Source organism: Saccopteryx bilineata, chromosome 8, assembly GCF_036850765.1.
Source record: "Saccopteryx bilineata isolate mSacBil1 chromosome 8, mSacBil1_pri_phased_curated, whole genome shotgun sequence".
NCBI lineage: Eukaryota > Metazoa > Chordata > Mammalia > Chiroptera > Emballonuridae > Saccopteryx > Saccopteryx bilineata.
In genome coordinates, this window is record NC_089497.1 from 86,376,301 (window position 1) to 86,400,354 (window position 24,054).

At 38.9% G+C, this 24,054-nt stretch overlaps 1 protein-coding gene across 1 annotated transcript in view; it reads right to left on the bottom strand.

Annotated features, from left to right (window-relative positions):
• PRKCI (protein kinase C iota) overlaps window positions 1–24,054 on the bottom strand; it is a 77,807-nt gene that overhangs the window by 36,109 nt on the left and 17,644 nt on the right. The window contains exons 2-8 of the mRNA XM_066241077.1: window positions 16,228–16,349; window positions 9,708–9,797; window positions 7,180–7,230; window positions 5,027–5,112; window positions 3,560–3,700; window positions 2,892–2,946; window positions 1,289–1,347 (exon numbers count right to left, since the gene is read on the bottom strand). Of these exons, the coding sequence (XP_066097174.1) occupies window positions 1,289–1,347; window positions 2,892–2,946; window positions 3,560–3,700; window positions 5,027–5,112; window positions 7,180–7,230; window positions 9,708–9,797; window positions 16,228–16,349 (604 nt within the window). The remainder of the gene's footprint in view (window positions 1–1,288; window positions 1,348–2,891; window positions 2,947–3,559; window positions 3,701–5,026; window positions 5,113–7,179; window positions 7,231–9,707; window positions 9,798–16,227; window positions 16,350–24,054) is intronic.

Consider the following 24,054-nt stretch of genomic DNA (forward strand, 5'->3'; position numbering starts at 1 on the left):
GTTCTTTGTTGTAGCATCTTAGTTGTTTATTGATTGCTTTCTCATATGTGCCTTGACGGGGGGGGGGGGGGGGGTCCAGCAGAACGGAAGAACAAGTGACCCCTTGCTCAGCCAGCGACCTTAGGCTCAGGCTAGCAACCTTGGACTTCAAGCCAGCGACCATGGGGTCATGTCTATGATCCCATGCTTAAGACAGCGACCCCGTGCTCAAGCTGGTGAGCCTGTGCTTAAGCTAGATGAGCCCACACTCCACACTCAAGCCGGAGACCTTGGGGTTTCTTTTTTTTCTTTTTTCTTTTTTACAGGGACAAAGAGAGTCAGAGTGAGGGATAGACAGAGACAGACAGACAGGAACAGAGAGAGATGAGAAGCATCAAACATCAGTTTTTTGTTGTGAAACCTTAGTTCATTAATTGCTTTCTCATATGTGCCTTGACCACGGGCCTTCAGCAGACTGAGTAACCCCTTGCTCGAGCCAGCGACCTTGGGTCCAAGCTGGTGAGCTTTTGCTCAAATCAGATGAACCTGCGCTCAAACTGGTGAGCTCAGGGTCTCGAACCTGGGTCCTCCACATCCCAGTGCGACGCTCTATCCACTGCGCCACTGCCTGGTCAGGCAATAAAATATTTAATAGTCAGAAAAAATAGTGGCAGTTAAGATGTTTAGTCATTTATACACTGCTTACAAAACTAAAGGGATATTTCAAAATGAATGCAAAGCTATAAAATATCTCCTAAGTTTTGTGAGCAGTACACTTAAAAAACAATTAGCCCATAAAATGGAAAAATCTGTAAGAATATTTAAATAATAATGCCAAGTATTCTAAATAACATTCTTATATACATTATAATTCTTAGATTATGGTATCTTAATATGAAAATAAATTATTCTACCAGATTTCTTAATTTAAATGAAATCAGTAATTTATTTATTAGATTAAATCAGAAAACTCTAGAATCATTAAAAATCATTCCTGTATTTTACCATTATAATCTAAAAATCTAAGCATGACAATGTGTTATACTTTCACACTGAAACCTTACGAAAAGCTAATGGTAGCTCAGGTGGCTAGAGCATTACCCCCATACACCAAGACTGAGTCCCACCCCCAGTCTGGGTACACACAAGAGGCCACCACCGAATGCACATCTAGGTGGAACAACAAATCGATGTTTCTCTCTTTTTTCTCGCCTTCCCCCTCTGAAATCAATAAAAATATTTTCATAGCCTATGACTGTAAGAAAATAACTTTATAAAAGTTAACAGCAATAAAACTAAAGTAACTTACCTCCTTTTCTTCACCAACTTGGTCCAAGCTCTCATGACTTGAAGGATTATATGGAATTACTAAAAACCCAATCCCAAACATAAAAAAGAGAAAAAATGCCATCCATTAACTGAGTTTAACTTAAAATTTTCTCTTTATTTGATTATTTCAGTTTTTTTTTTCCTGGTCTTCATCATTTAAAATTAAGTTTCTATCCACTAATAACAAAGTATATATAAATATGGGTTAAATTCTAATCTTTAATGAGGATAAAGAGAGCAAGAACTAATCAGTAGCCAAGTACTAATTTTACCAAATATTTTTGCTACTTTAAAACATTTCTCTTCTTTACAAATTAATCAATTCCTTCTATAAAGGTGATTCCATAAACCCTATTGAATTATTTTAGTATTCTATAAAGGTGATTCCATAAACCCTATTGAATTATTTTAGTATGAGTGAGATATGGTGGTGAGACACGGAGGCAGAGGGTCTTTGATTTTCGTTCCTTGTTTTCACACTCAAAATGCTCATAACTACTGTACCACAGTTCAAGTAAAGGACTAGTAAAGATTGGATTCTAGGCTTCTATTCCTGGAAGCCATTTGGGTCAGAAAAACAAAAAAAGCCTACATTTCATACAATCACCTTCTTCTATGAACAACAGACTGCATTCCATCTTTTCAGGAAAAACTACTTGCTTTTTATTTCTTTATTTATCCCATAGCAAGCTTCTCTGTCCCATTTAATTGCTCTTCAAATTTCTCAGATACACACTGAAGATTTTGTGTCTATTTGACATGTGAACTTACATGATCTTTTTTGAATTTTTTTATACTAAATCTGTATCTCTTATGTACTTCTTACTTCTAATAATAAAACTTAATAAAAACAGGTCACTTTAACATAGTCAACATGGCCCACAAAATCAGTATGCTTTCATTACTAAAAACAGCTAGGTTTGCTGAATTTAAAAGGGTCTCAAGGCCCTGGCTTGAGTGGTTGGCTCAGTGGTAGAGCAACGGCCTGGCGTGCGGAAGTCCCGGGTTCGATTCCCGGCCAGGGCACACAGGAGAGGCGCCCATCTGCTTCTCCACCTCTCCCCCTCTCCTTCCTCTCTGTCTCTCTCTTTCCCTCCCGCAGCCGAGGCTCCATTGGAGCAAAAGATGGCCCGGGTGCTGGGGATGGCTCCTTGGCCTCTGCCCCAGGCGCTAGAATGGCTCTGGTCGCGACAGTGACGCCCTGGATGGGCAGAGCGTCACCCCCTGGTGGGCATGCCAGGTGGATCCTGGTTGGGCGCATGCGGGAGTCTGTCTGACTGCCTCCCCGTTTCCAGCTTCAGAAAAAAAATAAAAATTAAAAAAAATAAATAAATAAAAGGGTCTCAAAAGATATTTATCTAAATTAGAGAAAATAGTCATTCATCGTGGTTTACATAGTTGCCTTTTAGAATGTCAAATATGTATGTTAAATATTGTGATGATATCACCATTGCAAAATATGGTTATCTAACATTTATTTGGGGAGAACAGAAATGTTTTTACACCTGGGTGAGTCACCTGAAGAAGTCTCTGAAAGATACTTTTGTTAAATGAAAAATGGTTCGCGACAGCGCCCTTCTTACCAGTTTGTGCATGGTCTGAGTGTATGGTTGACTGATCCATGGGCATCACTGGTTCCTATAAACATTTCCAAAGAAACAGTAACTTATTAATTGGTACAGGAAAAGTTCTTGAGATATACAAATGACAATAACCTTTAAATGGTAGATTTCATGGGGGATTTTTATTTAATTTTTCTTTATTAATCTGTGTTATATTTTTCTATAATTAACATGCTTTGATTAAATATTTAAAACAGAAAGTAAAAAATAAAAATTTTAAATGCAAAAATTCTCCCATAATCTGAAACTTTAAATAGCAAACACGAAGACTGATTGTCCTTACCTGATCTTTGCTTAGTGTTGATGCTAGAATAATGTGAGCTATAAACTAATGAGTTCAGCTTAAAGAAGAGGATAAAAAAATATCTCTTAAATGGTTCTCCCTGCATCTTTCTAATTTAGACCAGAGGATTTTATATTAGACCAAACAGAAAAGTTAACAATATCCTACAATTTGTAATGACAATTTCCAAATACCCAATGTGTGAAATGAACTGTAAAGTATTATTACCCACATTCTGTAACAACACTGTTGAGCTGGGATTCCTTAACACCTCTCACCTCCACATTTTAGCCTGTTCTGGTAGTATTGCCAAGTGATCTATTAAAAATAGACAACTGTGTCTTACCTGTGGCAAGGTATGTCGCCCACATTCAATTGTGACAAGTTTGTGGCACTTCTTATGAACCAGGAGTTTGCAGTTGATGCACTTATACCCTTGGCGTCCAAGTCCCCATATCCGATCAGTACAGATGGCACAGTGTGCCCGCTGGAAAGAGTAATTCAACAGAATTTAGTAACCACCCCAAAAAAGGGGGTCATAATTATTCCCCAACAGTTTGCTAAAAAAAAAAAAATAAGTGAAAATATATGGCTTTCTTCTCTAACTCAATTCTCTTCATCATACAGAACTTTTCCAAAGCTATAATGGTCAGGGAAAAATAAACAGAAAAGAGAGCTTGTTTTAAAGAGACAGGGAAGGCCTGGGCCGATTGGCTCAATGGTAGAGCATGTGGAAGTCCCAGGTTCGATTACTGGCCAGAGCACACAGGAGAAACGCCCATCTGCTTCTCCACCCCTCCCCCTCTCCTCTCTGTCTCTCTCTTCCATCCCCGCAACCATGGTTCAGTTGAAACAAGTTGGCCCCAGGCACTGAGGATGGCTCCACGGCCTCGCCTCAGGCACTAAAATATATAAAATAGCTCAGCTGCCAAGTAACAGAACAACAGCCCTAGATGGGCAGAGCACTGCCCCATGGAGGGGCCTGCCAGGTGGACCCTGGTGAGAGTACATGCAAGAGTCTGTCTCTCTGTCTCCCTGCCTCTCACTTAAGAAAAAATTACAAAATAAAAATATAAAGAGACAGTGAAATTTGAAACCATGTTGTTTTCTGTTTTAAGTCCAAGAATTTTAAGTCTTCATATCATTAGGTTAAGAATAATAACAATAGGAAAAGTGAGTTAAACTTGAAAAACATTTGGTGGAAAAGATGTACAAGGACCCTCAAGCAAAATTAATCCTTCCAGACTATTCAGAGGTAAAACCAATGCCCTGTTCTCTTAAAGAGAATACCTAAAGTGACTTTTCATTTCAAAGTTTTTAAATATCAGCACTACTGGGAACATAAATTTAGGAACCTTGGGTGGTGATTTCTATTTACATTAATAAATTCAGAACATGGCACTAGTTTTCTCTATCTCTCTCTTCCCCTCCCACAGCAAAAGCTCCATTAGAGCAAAGCTGGCCTGGGTGCTGAGGATGGCTCCATGGCCTCCGCCTCGGGTATTAGAATGGCTCCAGTTGCAACCTAGCAATGCTCCAGATGGGTAAGCATCACCCCTGGTGGGCATGCCAGGTGGATCCCAGTTGGGTGCATGCAGGAGTCTGTCTCTCTGCCTCCCCACTTCTCACTTCAGAAAAATAAATAAATAAACAAAAATAAATAAAATAAATTACCTCAAGAAAACAGGTGTACTGCAAAAACTGGGAATGTTAGTAACCTCACTCCTTTAAAATGAAATAACAAGACTACCTTTTTTTAATAATAGATAGGAAAAAAGTAGATATTATCAACATTCAACAAAGTCAAGTGTACCCGGTTGAATCGCTTGGCTTGAAAAGTGTGCCCATTTGCACAATAAAGCTTTCTCCAGCGGCGTGCGCCTCTGCGGTAGATAGATTCTGTGAAGTGTAAGAAAAAATAAGTGGGAATAAAAATCATTCATTAAGTCTGTAGTTTTTTTCATGATATTGATTGCAAGAAAAAACACTGATGAAAACCTCGAAGTGAAAAAATAAAACAGATTCATCAAGGGACTAGGTGAGAATAAAGCCCATGGAGTACGTATGTTTCAGTAACTACCATTGCTTTTCTGTTTTTTCACTTTCCCCCAACTTCTACAGAGGAGTTGAAAGGACAAAACAATAAATGCATCCTTCACCAAGACCCACCAGTGCCTAACGTCTGGCCACACTCCGCTCTCCAACCCCACTGTATGTGCTGCAGAGCGAGCCCTTGTTTTCCTCTCTATTTACACATATACTCTTCTTCCTGAATCACTTAAATGTAAGTTGCAGATATTTACACTTTACCCTTACAGAAGATTACACTTCACCCTTAAATTCCCACTGCCTGAGAGTAAGGACATTCCCCCTAATTCCACTTAAGCACAATATCATCACCATATCTTAGGAAATTAAAAGTAATTTAGTATTACCTAATATGCAGTTCAGATGCAAATTTCTCTATTTGTCCTCCATGTGTCTGTCATTCATAGCTTTCTTTTTCTCTCAAGGATCAAATCCAAGATCCAGACATTGCATTTGAATGCTGTAACTTTTCTTGAATGTATGCTAAAACATTCACTCTGCTTTATTTGTTGTTTTTCATGATGTTGACTTTTTTTTAACTGGCAGATGTTTTAAGTGCTAAATTCTGGATTTGTTTCCTCATTAGAGTCAGTATTAAATACTTGGGCAAAATTATGGAGATGTTTATTTCTTATTGCACCACATCAAGAAGTACACAAGTATCAGATCGTTACCCCCACTGCCGGTATTCGCTTTGGTAAAGGCAGTGATTGCTAGTTCTCTTTATTGTAAAGGTGCATTTTCCTTTTGTAAGTACCTCCTCTTACATATTTCTTTTTTTTTTTTTTTTTTTTTTTTTTAGAGAGGGGAGAGAGGGGGGGGGAGGAGCTGGAAGCATCAACTCCCATATGTGCCTTGACCAGGCAAGCCCAGGGTTTCGAACCGGCGACCTCAGCATTTCCAGGTCGACGCTTTATCCACTGCGCCACCACAGGTCAGGCCTCTTACATATTTCTAAGGGACATTTTATAACCACCAGAATATTCTCTTCCCCAACCTTTCATGCAATGGTTTTTATGTGAATACTTCTAAACAAACTAAAAGCTCTCACAAAATCAAATCTAGATTACCTGCATAAATTTAGTTCAGTCAATCACTACTGACCTAATATATATTATTTTGACTGTAAGTCATTAATAATAATATTCCAAAATAACAGTTAATACTGGGAAAGACTCCACTAGGTTTGTAAACTCATTTTAAAGGAAATGTAGCACTGGGTTTACTCTTTAAAATTAAGATAGAAAACACCAGTTGAAATGCTCTGAATTAGAAATCTTGAGAAAGTATAATACAGAACCTTACATATAGATGCTTTTATTTTTAATTATTTATTCTATTAGGAGTAACCAAAGCAGAAAGTTCTTGTTAATAGCATATTAACCTTAAAGAATATCCTATTTCAGAAACTTTCATGAACTACAACCCGATATATTTTAAATTTAAACATGTTAATGTTGGCTAGAAATTAAAAGAGCCAAGAGACCAAATTAATGGTTATCAAGCCTTCCCCCCAATGCTCTTGTTTATTAATCTTTATTATACTGAAGGAGTGGTGTCACTATCTCAACCAGCAAGTTTTAAAGAGGGAAAGTGAGTATGAAATATAGTGACCCACAATAGATTTGGAGATAGGACTCTGGAGCCAACACCTGCTACAATGGCAAGTCTTTCAAAAACTGCACTTGGCCCAAGAGAGAACAGCCACTTCATCAACAGCTCTGTAAAGGTAACCTACACTGTCTTTAATTCATCTGCTGAATCCAAATTTGGAAAAGAAACCAAATGAATGAAAAGTTCTATTTCTGATTTCCTTTCACTTGTGCCATTGTTTCATAAATAACTTTATTCAAAGGTATAGAGTATATCAACACTCACTGTCTTCTCCTGGGCAGGGCATTCCAGGACGTTCTGGTACACAAGGAAATACTGAAAGAAAATAAACTACAATTAACACAGCATATTTAAAACACACAAATTACATACACTTTTTTTTTTTTTTTTTTACAGAGACAGAGAGAGAGTCAGAGTGAGGGATAGACAGAGACAGACAGACAGGAACGGAAAGATGAGAAGCATCAATCATTAGTTTTTTGTTGCGCATTGTGACACCTTAGTTGTTCATTGATTGCTTTCTCATATGTGCCTTGACCATGGGCCTTCAGCAGACCGAGTAACCCCTTGCTTGAGCCAGCGACCTTGGGTCCAAGCTGGTGAGCTTTGCTCAAACCAGATGAGCTCACGCTCAAGCTGGGCAACCTCCGGGTCTCGAACCTGGGTCTTCCACATCCCAGTCCAACGCTCTATCCACTGCGCCACCGCCTGGTCAGGCAAATTACATAGACTTTTAAATTTGAATATCAAAAAAAATTGACCCGAATTCCAACCTGATCCTCGACAGTAGAGTATATGATCCATATTACTATTTTTTTAAAGAGTTTACCAATGCTACCTAAAAAGTTTTCACAAAATGAGCATCCATAAATAATGCATTAGAAATTCAAATACCTCATTCCAGTCCCTGTTAACATCATTGATTTTTTTTGTCCTTAGGGAAATCATTTACTATTTCCTTAAATTTTGTTATTGTAGTGACAAGTTTACTACTATGAAGAATCATAATTAAATAATAGAAATGTACACAAATATGAACATAAATCATTTTAGGTTTTTTAAAAGATTTTATTTATTGATTTTAGAGAGAGGAGAGAGAGAGAAGTAGGGGGAAGAATGTTTTCCATCTGTGCCTTGACCGGGCAAGCCCAGGTTTTCAAACTGGCAACTTCAGTGTTCCAGGTCAACACTGGGCTACCAGAGGTCAAGCTAAACCATTATAGTTTTTAAAAGCTGTATATTAAATTTAGGAATAAATTAACACCAGAAACAGTACTCAAATCCAACAATGTAAGTTTTATCTTGGGAACTATATATTTATAAACAAGTTAAGTCAGACCATTTTTTTAATATAGAGATAGACTATAAAGAAATAGTATGTTTATGAACATTTAGTCAACTATTTGTGGTCTGTGATGTACATACAAAAGGATATGGTTTAATAAAGAGCACAGAGTTTGGGAAACATAGTTCCTTATATAAACTAACTTCGGAAAATAGATCTGTGATATTGTATAAAAATAAAACTTAAAATACAATCTTTAATACCATTTATCAATCATTTGTTTAAACCAGGGGTCCCCAAACTATGGCCCGCGGGCCGCATGCGGCCCCCTGAGGCCATTTATCCGGCCCCCGCTGCACTTCTGGAAGGGGCACCTCTTTCATTGGTAGTCAGTGAGAGGAGCATAGTTCCCATTGAAATACTGGTCAGTTTGTTGATTTAAATTTACTTGTTCTTTATTTTAAATATTGTATTTGTTCCCGTTTTGTTTTTTTACTTTAAAATAAGATATGTGCAGTGTGCATAGGGATTTGTTCATAGTTTTTTTTTATAGTCTGGCCCTCCAACAGTCTGAGGGACAGTGAACTGGCCCCCTGTGTAAAAAGTTTGGGGACCCCTGGTTTAAACATTCATTATAGTTTTATTTCAAATAGAGATAACCTAGTTCTGCTAGGATCTCAACAAATTAGATTATGGATCCCTTCGGAATTCCAAAGTAGAAAAAAAGTCAAGTTACTATTTTTCAAAAAACTCAGTGTATAGAAAAGAATAAGGGAATGATAACATGTATTGAAATGATCCATTATACTTAAGGGAAATGTGTATGTTTCAAGCATTCGAGTTCCCTAGGTCTCCTGAAGCTCCACAAATGTTCCATACAAAAATGACACTATATTTCAATTAAATGCAGTACATTAAGTGGGTTCTACATGAGATAAAATATTGAGGGGTAGTATGGTAGAAAAAATAACACAGATCTGTAATCAGAATACCTAGATTTACAACCCAGGTTTATACTGTCCCAGTTACACGGTGGCTGAGTTTAGGTTTCTTATGACCCACCTCTCTGGCTTGCTGACCTTTAACATACTAATGTCTATTTTAACTATGTAAATAGTTTCACTGTTAACCTTTAAACAAAAGGACACTTAACACATTTTACCTTTAGAGATCATTATTTGCATAAACTGCAAAACTGTAAAACTGCAAGGGGATGACTTAGGTTCAACTAGGCTGCTGATTCTTAAGTTCCATCCTCAACTTTGCTGTGAAACATTGAGTTTTAATTATCCAAGGGGGCATAATCAAACAACAAATTTCCCAAGATTAAAAAAGCTGATTTTGTCACCTCTAGCAATTGAGAAACTACTGAATAAAGACATTTATAGAGCGATGAAAAATAGAGATTAAGAAATGACATCAGTATTATGCTTTAAATTGGTCGAGAATACAGGGTTGTTTTTATTTTTCTTAATTATTGCTCTAAAAGAAATGACTACTCCTTTACCATGAATCAAAAGTTCGGAATCCTTGTTTAGCTCGTAAAGCCTAAAGGCTTCTTCTAACTCCAACTGAGATGATACTGTACACGGGTCTCCTACAAAACATAGAAAGTAAAGTTCACTTTCTTAATCCTCTAAAGGTGATGATTAGTAAACAATTTGTTACATAAAATATTGAGAAAAAAATTAACATATATACAAAGAGAAATATTTGCCAAGGACAAATTTTTATTTATTTAGACATTTGGGTAATATAACTTCATTTCTATTTCTACAAAATATTGAGGCTCATAGATATCAAATTGTACACATATAAAACTATTTAATTCTAGCCCTGGCCGGTTGGCTCAGCAGTAGAGTGTTGGAAGTCCCAGGTTCGATTCCCGGCCAGGGCACACAGGAGAAGCGCCCATCTGCTTCTCCACCCCCCCCCCCTTCCATGGAGGATGGCTGGGCGCTGAGGACAGCTCCATGGCCTCTGCCTCAGGCGCTAAAATGGCTCTGACTGCAGCAGAGCAGCGCCCCAGATGGGCAGAGCAGCGCCCCCTGGTGGGCATGCTGGGTGTATCCCAGCCGGGCACATGTGGGAGTCCATCTGTCTGCCTCTTGCTCGCTTCTTACTTCGGAAAAACACAAACAGTACCCAAAACTATTTCATTTCAATAATGTACACATTCAAAATATACCTATCAGTACCTACCACTGATCACATTTTAGATTGTTACTGCAGTATGACTTTCAGTCAGGGACAAGCTTTCTGTTACTTGTTTCTTAAAAAGAAGCAAAAGTATTTAATAGTTCCATTGCCACAACATGGTCTGTTAGAGGTGCCCACGTAATCATTTTGTCAAATTCTTCCTTCACCTGAGAGCCTGCTCAAGAGACTAAAGGAAAGCAAGTGTGGCTAATAAAGTACTCTGGACTGAAGAATGGTCCTGTTTGAGCTTTTAAATGTAAATGTATAGTTTTAGTAAACTTACAGAATGGGGAAGGAAGGAACACCTCCCTCAGTCAGCCAGCTAAAGAACTGAGTCTTCCCTGGCAACCCACAAGAGGACACCTTTCCCAGTAGGATGGCATTCCTCGATGAAAACGTCATTGTGAACACAGCTGCGGCCTGAGCTGGGTCCTCAACCCTGTCATTCTTTTGAACATTCCTGTGGTTACCCCAATTGTTACCACATACTCGATGCTACCAACCCTGTCCAGACCTCAATCACTCTTAGCAGAGAATTGGTCTAGTACTTGAGAGAAAAATGAAGTCATCGCCTGACCTGCTATCTCAAAGAAATGAGTGTCCTGTTCTCTAGCTTGGTCACAAAAGCCCTACTTCCTTCTAGCTTCTCTGGGTATTGTTCCATTCGTCTTCCTTATTCCACTTTTATCTTGGCTTTGCCTGGCTCTGCTCAGGCAAAGGCATGTTTGAGTCTTCCTCTCAAAAATCTCTCTCCCACACAGTAAGCATCAAAATCTCTCTCCCACACAAGAATCACCAAAAATCTCTCTCCCACACAAGAATCATCAAAAATCTCTTAAAGAGGTAAAAAATCTCCCAAAGAGGTATCCTGCAGTGATTTGTACGCAGGCTCTCCCCCGGGCTCTAGATCCCACTTCTCTGTGTGACTTCAACAAAATTACTTCTCTGAGCTTCAATTTTCCCGATGTATTGTAGAAAGAAGGCTATTACCAATATTGCAAGTATGATGGGAAAACTAAAGATCATATATTTAAAATGACTCATAGTATTCTTAATCCATTACATGTCTGGCTTTTTTTATTACACTTTGATCAAAGGCCATAAATAGAATTAACTATTGTTAAAGATATCATTTTTCAAAAAAAAATCAATTTTTCCTTTTTGCTAGATATTGCCTTTTTTTGCCAAACCAATATCTACTTGCTGTTGGTTGACACCTAGGCCAGACCAAGAACCTATTTTCAACTTGTACCTAGAGACTGATACGTCTGAATAACCACAAGGAGTGTAGAAATAAGAGTTAATAACTGATATTACGTACATTCAAATCTATTTTGTTTTTATTGGACTGAATGTCTCTGATTCAAGTATTACTTTTTGGGGCCAACTGTTTAATGCCTGATAAAGCAGGACACATTACTCAGAAGTAAAACATTCCATAGAGTCATCATGAAGCAAAGATGAAAGGAAAAGCTATTTCTTAGCCTGACCTGTGGTGGTGCAGTGTATAAAGTGTTGGCCTGGAATGCTGAGGTCACCAGTTCAAAACCCCAGGCTTGCCTGGTCAAGGCACAAACTAGAAGCACCAACTACAAGTTGAAGCTTCCTGCTCCTCTCTCCTTCTCTCTCTCTTCTAAAATCAAGAAATTAAAATTAAAAAAAAATTTAAAGCCCACTTTACTGTTAAAATCTGAATTCACATCCTGAAACAGGCATATACGCACAGTGAGACTCGCTCAGTGCAACAGACTTCAAGGTAATGAAATCTATTTATTAACCACCAGAACTGGTCATTTTTCAGTCTATCTACATTTTCTTCTCACCTTTAAAAAGAAAGAAGTAAATTAGAGCACTGGACCTCAAAGTGTTTGGTAAATATGCAAGATCTGATTAGTTATGAGATAACCTGACAATACACAGAACATGAAACACATATACAACACTAGTTGTATTAGGTATTTCAACATATGACTAAATTCAATGCCCCACATTTAAAAGAATCAACATGGCCTAAAACCAAAGTTGGCAACCTTCAATATTTTTCTGAGACAGCACCACCGCACTCCTCTCCCTGTTGAGTCTGCCAGGTTTACAGACTCACTGCTCCCACCAGGACCTTCCCACTGGCTCTGGGCGTGGGTTCAGAACACTACAGATCACTGTAAAAGTCACTGCACCCCCTACTCTAAGAGGTTCCATTACTTAAAATACATATTTGTAAAAAATGTTCAAGAATGCTGTGATGTTAAAGTGGTAATAACCAGGGTAAGAAGGAAATCAACAGACCTTCATGGAAAGTTTAACCTTTTACTTGAATGAAGCAAAAGCTACAGTTTTGTTGTTTTTCTCCAGAAAATTAGGACACTTAATAGCTAGAAAAAAACTATGCATTGTAAAAGGATAAGACCATTTAATCTGATAATTAATTTAATTTACTATGTGAATTGGTTCATTAAAATATGCTATTTTTAAGAAAAAAACAGAATATAGCACCTCCCAATGCTTAAATCTCTAATAAGAGACATTAAACTACATTGTGGAAAGGCTCGTATTAACCTGTCACACAGTTCCCATTTTTCTTTTTTGGTGTATAGTATATTGAGTATATTGAGTACTGCTCTAAGCACTAGAGCTCCCTGGTGAAAGCCATGATCTCTGCTCTCACGAGCTTACATTCTACCACAGAAACAAGAAACAAACTGAAGAGGGATAAGAGGTTTCTTGGAAGACATGACATTTGAGTTAAGACCCAAATGACAGGAAGGAGCCATCCATGTGACAAGCTGGGAACGGAACTCTCCAGGCAAAGGTAATGCAAAGTATAAGGCGCTATTAAGGGATTTTAATGAATGGTTTCTAAATCAACTTTTTAATAAAATGCACTATCTAGTGATTCCTATGTGTAATACAATTTGAAAACCACTGACTGCAAAACCTCTAAATGGCAAATGAATAGAATGAAATAATCAGAAGAGGATTAAAATGAAAACAACACTGGTTCATGGTAAAATTCAGTTTATTGATGCTAACTATATTTTTTGTACTACGCTCAACTATAAAGTCTCATTTTCAGGCTGAAGACATAGTGTTAATATATCCATACCATTTATAATTAACAATATTGAAAATAACCTTGTGATAGAATTGGTCAAAAAGTTGTTGAAAAGATAAAGACACTCAGTTTTACCCTTAAATAATAAAAAATTTAGGACCTGGCCGGTTGGCTCAGTGGTAGAGCATCGGCCTGGTGTGCAAGAGTTCCGGGTTCGATTCCCAGCCAGGACACACAGGAGAAGCGTCCATCTGCTTCTCCACCCCTCCCCCTCTCCTTCCTCTCTGTCTCTCTCTTCCCCTCCCGCAGCCGAGGCTCCACTGGAGCAAAGTTGGCCGGGGCGCTGAGGATGGCTCTGTGGCCTCTGCCTCAGGCACTAGATAGAGTGGCTCTGGTCACAACAGAGCGACGCCCCAGATGGGCAGAGCATCGCCCCCTGGTGGGCTTGCTGGGTGGATCCTGGTCGGGCGCATGCAGGAGTCTGTCTGACTGCCTCCCCGTTTCCAGCTTCAGAAAAAACAAAAACAAAAATAAATAAATAAATAAATAAATAAATAAATAATTTAGAATATCAAGTGAGCATTACTTATTAAATTTCAAAAACTGTCAAGGACTCATAATACCCTTTGGCAAAGCCAAAGGGAAAGAGATGCTCTCAGTTGATGTAGCCATGTCATGATCTGGTTTAACTCCTTCTGACATCAAATTGTCCCTAGTTACCAAATTTATGATATGCATATTCTGCGAATTTGCCACACTGTGAGCCCTAAATGATAGCACAAAATTACATATAAAAATATTCCTTATAGCTTAGCTGTAGAGCGTCGGCCCAGCATGTGGATGTCCTGGGTTCAATTCCCAGCCAGAACACACAGGAGAAGCGCCCACCTGCTTCTCCACCCTTCCCTTTCTCCTTTCTATTTCTCCCTTTTCCTCCCACATCCAAAGCTCCATTGGAGCAAAGTTGGCCCAGGAGCTGAGGACGGCTCTATGGCCTCCACCTCAGGCTCTAGAATGGCTCCGGTTGCCACTGAGCAACGCCCCAGATGGGCAGAGCATCGCCCCTTGGTGGGCATGCCAGGTGGATTCCGGTCGGGTGCATGTGGGAGTCTGTCTCTCTGCCTGCCTGCATCTCATTTCAGGAAAGTAAAAAAAGTAAATGTTCATTATATACTGATATAGTAGTGAAAAATTATAAATAGTCCAAATGTCTACCAATAAGGGATTAAATAAATAAATCATGAAATATTATGCAGATTTTAAAAAGGTAATGATCCAAACTGATGCACAATGAAGTGAAAAAATGTCCAATACACAATGTAAAGGAAAAATATTGCTTCATGGTTTGTATATAATTTTTTTGTTTATAAAAGGCATGCTTATCAATAGTGCATAGAAACGAACATTTGTTGTTGAAAATATCTAGAAAGATATATACTGAACTGTTACTAGTGGTTTCCTTTTAGAAGGGGGATTGGAGAAGGAGGAAAGCAGCAAAAGGGCCAAGATAGTTAAACTTCATAAACATCTGTCCCAGTTTTTATCCCCAAATAGTGAATATGGATTACTTCAGAAAAACTTTAAATATGTCTTTAAAAAATGACAATCTACAGCTTGGAGCTCTACAAGTCAAGGAACATAGAAATGGCCCCAAATATTGAACTAAATATTATAATGACATTCCTTAAAATGAAATTTAATTCATATCATAATTAACAGAAAACCATTATACAATTAGTATATTTAGGGTATTTTAAACTACACTTCATTGACGTTCCCAATGTGTAAAATAAAGTCTAATGTAGTTTGTCAAACCTTCAGGGATCCATGCTTCTTAATCTTAAATATTCATGCAACTCACCTTAGATCCTGTTAAAATAAAGATTCCAATTCACTAGTCTGTGATAAGGCCTGAGATTCCCTTTCTAGTAAGCTCTGCAGACCACACTTTGAGTAGCAAGGATCTAATTCAAGTTCTTACCTCACTACTTCCTACACTTTAGATTTAGTGAGTTACTATTCTTTCCCACATACTGTATTCTTCAAACCTCTGTGCCCTTTTATTGTATCTTATTCTTCACTGTAAATGCTGTTCTTCTCATCTCCTCCACTTCAAGAACTTTCACTCCTTGTTCTAGTTTAGCTCAAACCTCACAGATACTTCAGGTATATATAGATGCTGCTTCTTTTGTATTCTAAGGCCCCTATACATTATGTTTAACTCACCGCATTTGCTGTTCACATGTCCATCTGCCTGTGACACTGAGCAGGTCTGGGGATAGAAAACACCTTATCCTCGGCACACAGATACTCAGCAAATACTTTCTGAGCACATGTCATTAAGGTATGGAGTTTCTGCCACCATTTTTGAAATAATGTTTGTCATAATCACTTTTATTCCATAATATTTTCTTTAAAGTAATATTCACTAAAAAATACTTTCACATTACTGAAGGTCTAGTAAAATATAAGACAACACATATTCAAAATTAAAGTAAAATGTAATACTACTTGATAGGATGTTTCCCTTATTCCTGGATAAAGAGGCACACTACATCACTCTATTTCAGGGTGCAAGGGGTAAACAAAGATGGTAGGTACCTTTAGGTAGTCTTTCAATTTAAATACTTTTAAAAAATGTTAAAATGGCATCAAAATTTTAGTATACCTTTTCTCCCCTTAAAAAATTAGGACTTTTATTATATTTTAAAAACAAATGACAGAATAGAATCTTAAATCAAATGCTTCCACTTGCTGCCCGCTCTTTGCCACTCACCTTCCTCATCAATCCATTTCATGGTGAAAAGCTGTTCGTTGTCAAAAGAACACATGTCTCGAACCTCACTGCAAAGCCCCTCAAAGGAGATGGAAGGTTCAAAATGTGTTATCATGATATCCCTGAAAAAGAAACGGAGTTTTAAGTTTGACAATGATAAAAATGAGTAACATTCTACACATTACTGAATGCTGAAAACTTGAACACATGCTGTTTCCAGTAAACCATCTCTGTAAAGTAAAAATTAAATTGGTAAGAAATGTTAATTCAATTTCCACGTAAGTGCTCTAACAGAGCGTAGTCTCACCACTGCTTTAATGTTATCAGAAGATCTTTTATTTTATTTTACTTTTTTGTGACAGATATATAGAGAGAGACAGAGAAGGACAGACAGGGACCGACAGATAGGATGGGAGAAAGATGAGAAGCATTAATTCTTCGTTGTGGCTCCTTAGTTGTTCATTGATAGCTTTCTCATAAGTGCCTTGCCAGGTGAGGGGGAGGGCAGCAGACTGAGTGACTCCTTGCTCAAGCCAGCGACCTTGGGGTCATGTCTATGATGCCACGCTCAAGCCAATAACCCTACACTCAGCTGGTGAGTCAGCGCTCAAGCCAGAGACCTCAGGGTTTCGAACCCGGGTACTCCACATCCCAGTCCCACGCTCTATCCACTGCGCCACCGCCTTGTCAGAAAATCATTGTTGTTGTTGTTTTTCCCCCTGAAGTGAGATGCAAGGAGGCAGAGAGACAGACTCCTGCATGCACTTGACCGGGATCCACCTGGCATGCCCACCAGGGGGCGATTGGGCGTTGCTCTGTTGCAACCAGAACTATTCTAGTGCCTGAGGCGGAGGCCATGGAGCCATCCTCAGCACCCGGGCCAACTTTGCTCCAATGGAGCCTTGGCTGTGGGAGGGGAACAGAGAGATAGAGAGAAAGAAGAAGGTAAAGGGTGGAGAAGGAGATGGGGGCTTCTCCTGTGTGTCCTGGCCGGAAATAGAACCTGGGACATCCACACACCCGGCCAACACTCTACCACTGAGCAAACCGGCCAGGGCCCAGAAGATCATTCTTTTATTAGGCACTGTACTCCATACATGAATAACTTCTGCCTTATATTTAACAGAAGACTGTTTCAAGCACTGTCCCAGATCTCCTCTTCCCAAAAAGTCTATCCTTTGTCTAAGAGATGGATCTTCAAAAATTTGACAAAGATCTGTCCTGTCTTCTTCCTTAGCCCTTACTTCCACATGACTAATCACCCATGAGACTGTCAACCATTCTTTCTATGGCATGACTTTTAGATCTCACACCTTTATGTTCACCTTTTTTCCAAAAAAATTCCCATAGGTCCAAATTAGTTTTTAAATAAAAAAACATAAGAATAAACACAAAAGTGTAAGCAAAAGTATGTAAGTCATATAGCAGCTATTCATTATAAAACTTAAAATGTAACAAAATGTTTTAGAGCAGAAGCCCAGGGTTTCCTCCAAGGAGCCATGAAAAGCCTCCAAATGATTTAATCTTGCAGTGGCCAACCATAGTCATCCTTCCAAAGGTAAGTTCAAGAGACAGAATGATGCTAATTTATCACTTCAATGATGATCTCCATATGTCACACTTTGTTCTAAGGGTTTTACAAAATTAATGTAGTTCATGTCCTTCTGTTTTAAACTCTTCAAATGCCTTTTGTCTCTCATGCAGAATAAAATCCAAAGCCCCTAGAAGTCTATAAGGCCCTGTGTGAACTGGCCCTGCTACCTCTTCTACCACCGAACAGATAACCCAATGTTTATAGTTCACCACATACCCCCGCTCGCATGTAAGCTTGATAAAAGTTCATTATACGTGTATTCCGAATGGCCAGCATAGTGCCTAGCACAGAACAGTTACTCAATAAGTATGTTTCCAAGAAACGAAGGAAATGACACTGTTAGAACAGAACTGTGAGCAAACATGGCTAATTGGCACATAGAGCAGGAAATAGAAAATTAAATGTTTTAATCAAAGGCAAAAAGTTGAAACTGCAGTCCTAGGGGCTACTGAAGATAAGAAGAGAGCCAAGCATAGAAATTGAATGGCCTTTTCTTAATAATCATTCTCTCCCTAAGCATCTTATGGATTTCCACACCTGCCTCTTAGAACCCTCTTGCCTTGGCTTTCATGACAGTATGCTTCCCTGGCTCTCTTTCCACAACTGTCTTCTTTAACATTTAAGTCTCCTTTTGTCTTGAATCACAAGACATTCTTTACACTGCTCTCATATTCATTAATTCATTCACTGATTCATTCTCTCTCTCTCCCTTACTCTCACTCTTTCTGAAACATACTTCACATTCAATGCTTTAACTATTATCTCTATGTAGGGGTCTCCTAAATCTATAATTGCAACTCTCTGTGCTATTGAAAACTCTTGATAATCTGGTTCTAATTTCTATTCTCAATTTGATCACATCATTCCCAACAAAAATACTCTACTACAGACATCTGGTTTAACTCACAGGCCTCACACATAAGACCCTGATGATGCAAGCTTTGATCCTGACACTTCTAAATTTAAGGCTTAGTTTATGAAGGGAGGTGGGGAATAAACCTTTAACAGACACTTCAACATCAATTTCCATTAAACCTTTTTCAACAAACAAACCCAATGGTCTATACCAGTGGTCGGCAAACTCATTAGTCAACAGTGCCAAATATCAACAGTACAACAATTGAAATTTCTTTTGAGAGCCAAATTTTTTAAACTTAAACTATATAGGTAGGTACATTCCGTATTGAGGTAGTGCCCGCATGTGGTACTTTGTGGAAAAGCCACACTCAAGGGGCCAAAGAGCCACATGTGGCTCGCGAGCCGCGGTGTGCCAACCAGGGATCTATACTTCTAAACCTGTCCAACATGTACCCTACGTTCCATCTTTTGTTATTTAACTCATCAAATATTGGTAACACATCCTCAATTAAACTGTAAACAACTGGAAAACAAACATTTGAAGCTTTTTAATATATTCAAACAATTATTAACATAATTAGGACTCAAACATTTCTTAACTAACTGTAGAAAAAATACTTTCCAGGAGAAACCTATCTTCCAGAAAATTCACTTAGGATAAGGAAATATCACTTTATGTTTCCTTTGCCTATAAACATTTATAGAATACTGAGTATGTTCCAGATGTTTAAACAAGCTCTCTATATATATATTGTTTCAAAATAAGCATCAAATTAGACATACTAATCCTATTTTACCAATTTATATAGAAAGCAAAATACTTTCAACTCTAGAATACTTGCCAGAGTCTCACAGTCAGGAATTAGAATATGAATTCAAATCCAAATCTAATGACTTTTGTGGTGGATGCTTTAACCTGACCTTCCCCTCCTGACCTGCCACCCAAATCACCCATTAGCAAGGGAACATGTATTACACCAGCTGCTGGGAGTATTACCAGTAGACAAACCCCAGTTGTCAGTCTCCTTCAAAGATTTCACTCCTAGCATATGGTCACACTCCCTTCCTAGAAACAGCCCACAACCAATGACTGATTCAATGTTGGGGGTATAAAGATTCTAGGCGTGATTCAGATAAGTCCTGAAATGTCAACGCATCTTCAGAACTCACTCTCTGGAGGGTCAACTGAGGTTTCTGTTGAGACTTCAGGGCATCTCAATTCTTTCCTACCTCAACTTGCTTCCTTCCTTCCCTTTTCTTCCATAGCTGTCAATTATAAGAGCACTCCTGAATAAACCTCCTACACTTTCCACAGCAGCTATTACTAGATATATTTTTGACAAAAACATAATGGATAAAAACAGTTAATCACACTTTGAAGAGGTGGCTAATGAAAATGTAAACCTTGTTTTGGAAATTAATCTACTTTAGTACATGAAGCTAGTTAACTGTTTGTTATTCAGATTCTTTGGAGAAAATACATTGCCAGCATTTATAAATTATACATATTTTAAGTCTCCCCCAACTAAACATAAAATCCATGAGAGCAGGCACTCTGTTTTGCTCACTGCTGTGTCATCAATACCTAAAGCAGTGTCTGGTCCAGAGATGATGTTCAGTTAATACATATGTTAAACGAATGGAGGTGTCACATGTTGGACTCTAAAGAAAACATGGAAAATGTAAAAATAAAAAGCATTCCAGAAAGGGCCCTGGCCAGTTGGCTCAGCACTAGAGTGTCAGCCTGGCATGTAGAAGTCCCTGGTTCAATTCCCAGTCAGGGCACACAGGAAAAGCAACCATCTGCTTCTCCACCCCTCCTCCTCCTCCTTCTCTCGCTTTCACTCTCTCTTTTCCTCCTGCAGACATAGCTCTAAAGGTTCAAGCAGTTTGGACTGACAAGGTGGCGGCTCAGTGGATGGAGCGTCAAACTGGGATGCAAAAGACCCAGGTTCGAGACCCCGAAGTCACCAGCTTGAGCACAGGCTCATCTGGTGTGAGCAAAAAGCTCACCAGCTTGGACCCAAGGTCGCTGGATTGAGCAAGGGGTTACTTGGTCTGCAGTAGCCCCACGGTCAAGGCACATTATGAGAAAGCAATCAATGAACTACTAAGGTGTCACAGTGAAAAACTGATGATTGATGCTTCTCATCTATCTCCGTCCCTGTCTGTCTGTCCCTATCAATACCTCTTTCTGACTCTCGCTCTCTGAAATAAATAAATAAATAAATAAAAATAAAAATTTTTAAAAGAAGCTAATTTGTAAAAGAAATAAAGTTCGAGCAGTTTGGCCCCAGGCACTGAGACAGCCTCAGATGATGAAACAGTTTGGTTGCCAAGCAACAGAACAGTGGTCCAGATGGTCAGAACATTATTTTTTATTTGTATTTTTCTGAAGCTGGAAACGGGGAGGCAGTCAGACAGACTCCCGCATGTGCTGGACCGGGATCCACCCGGCAAGCCCACCAGGGGGCAATGCTCTGCCCATCTGGGGTGTTGCTCTGTCACAACCAGAACCATTCTAGCGCCTGAGGCAGAGGCCACAGAGCCATCCTCAGCGCCTGGGCAAACTTTGCTCCAATGGAGCCTTGGCTGCGGGAGGGGAAGAGAGAGACAGACAGGAAGGAGAGGGGGAGGGGTGGAGAAGCAGATGGGCATTTCTCCTGTGTACCCTGGCTGGGAATCGAACCTGGGACTCCTACATGCCAGGCCAACGCTCTATCACTGAGCCAACTGGCCAGGGCTGTGCAACCTTTAATGAGCTACTTAACCTCTCTGTAGCTCAATTTCCTCTTCTGCAAAATAAGAATAGTATCTCATATGATATTATAAGAATTTAACATTGAGTGGGACACTTGAATTCATGTTAACACAATATGTCAAAATTAATAAAAAATTTAAAAAAAGAATTTAACAGATTGAGTACTTATAATCCTTACAATAGTTCCTAGCATATAGCATATTCTATATGTGTTTAGTAAATTTTAAAATATTACATATTCTTGAAATACTTTAAATAGAAGTGAAACCTCATTAGAGAGATAAAAATAGTCCAAACACAGATGCTTCTGGTTTAATACAATAGAGGAAACACACATCTATATCTTTCAACTGAAGGGCACACTGAAATGACAAATGAAAGCCTTTGAAAACAAAATAGGCAGAAGCAGCAGACAAGAAAGTAGGAGAAAGTCCTATATAACTGAAAATACATGGGATAAAACAGACCCAGAAACCATAGGAGCCCCCAACAACAAAAGAAGAACCTTAAAAAAGAGAAGTATTAATTTTTTAATTAATTTTAATGGGGTGACATTGAAAAATCAGGATACATATGCTCAGAGAAAACATCTCTAGGTTATTTTGACATTTAATTATACTGCATTCTCATCACCCAAAGTCCAATTGTCTTCCGACAACTTCTAACTGGTTTTCTTTGTGCCCCTCCCCTCCCCCAACTCTCTCCCTCACTTCTCCCGCTCCCTGTAACCCCCACACTCTTGTCCAAGTCTCTAAGTCTCATTTTAATGTCCCACCTATGTATGGAATCATACAGTTCTTAGTTTTTTCTGATTTATTTCTTTCACTCAGTATAATGTTATCAAGGTCCATCCATGTTGTTGCCAATGTCATCATTTCTTTTTTTTTTTTTTTTTTCCTGAAGTTGGAAATAGGGAGGCAGTCAGACAGACTCCCGCATGCGCCCCACCAGGATCCACCCGGCACGCCCACCAGAGGGCGATGCTCTGCCCATCTGGGGCGTTGCTCTGCACAATCAGAGCCATTCTAGCACCTGAGGCAGAGGCCACAGAGCCATCCTCAGCGCCTGGGCCAACTTTGCTCCAATGGAGCCTTGGCTGCGGGAAAGGAAGAGAGAGACAGAGAGGAAGGAGAGGGGGAGGGGTGGAGAAGCAGATGGGCGCTTCTCCTGTGTGCCCTGGCTGGGAATCGAACCCGGGACTCCGCAAGCCAGGCAGACGCTCTACCACTGAGCAAACCAGCCAGGGCCGAAGTCTTCATTTCTTATGGCTGAGTAGTATTCAATAGTATATATGTACCAAAGCTTTTTAATCCACTCGTCCACTGACGGACACTTGAGCTGTTTCCAGATCTTCGCTATTGTGAACAATGCTGCCATAAACATGGGGGTGCATTTCTTCTTTTCAAACAGTGCTATGGTGTTCTTGGGGTATATTCCTAAAAGTGGTATAGTTGGGTCAAAAGGCAGTTCGATTTTAAATTTCTTGAGGAATCTCCATACTGTTTTTCACGTGTGCTGCACCAGTCTGCATTACCACCAGCAGTGCAGGAGGGTTCCCTTTTCTCCACATCCTCGCCAGCACTTATTCTGTGTTGTTTTATTGATGAGCGCCATTCTGACTGGTGTGAGGTGATACATCATTGTGGTTTTAATTTTCATTTCTCTAATGATTAGTGATGTTGAGCATTTTTTCATATGCCTATTGGCCATCTGTATGTCCTCTTTGGAGAAGTGTCTATTCATTTTTTTTGCCCATTTTTTGATTGGATTGTCTTCCTGGTATTGAGTTTTACAAGTTCTTTATAAATTTTGGTTATTAACCCCATCTCAGACATATTGTCAAATATATTCTCCCATTGTGTAGTTTGTCTTTTTATTCTGTTCTTATTGTCTTTAGCTGTACAGAAGCTTTTTAGTTTGATATAGTCCCATTTGTTTCTCCTGTCTTTTATTTCAATTGCCCATGGAGATAAATCGGAAAATATATTGCTGCGAGAGATGTCAGAGAGCTTACTGCCTATATTTTCTTCTAAAATGGTTATGGTTTCACGGATTACATTTAAGTCTTTTATCCATTTTGAGTTTATTTTTGTGAATGGTGTAAGTTGGTGGTCTAGTTTCATTTTTTTGCAGGTAGCTTTCCAATTTTCCCAACACCTTTTGTTGAAGACGCTGTCTTTACTCCAATGCATGCTTTTATCTCCTTTGTCAAATATTAGTTGTCCATAAAGTGTGAGTTTATTTCTGGGTTCTCAGTTCTGTTCCATTGATCTATATGCCTGTTCTTATGCCAGTACCAGGCTGTTTTGAGTACAATGGCCTTGTACTATAACTTGATATCCGGAAGTGTGATACCTCCCACTTTATTCTTCCTTTTCAAGATTGCTGAGGCTATTCGTGTTCTCTTTTGGTTCCATATAAATTTTTGGAATATGTATTCTATATCTTTAAAGTAAGTAATTGGTATTTTAATCGGTATTGCATTGAATTTATAAATTGCTCTGGGTAATAGACATTTTAATGATGTTTATTCTTCCTAACCATAAGCACAGTATATGCTTCCACTTACTTGTATCTTCCCTGATTTCTTTTATCAATGTTTTATAATTTTCTG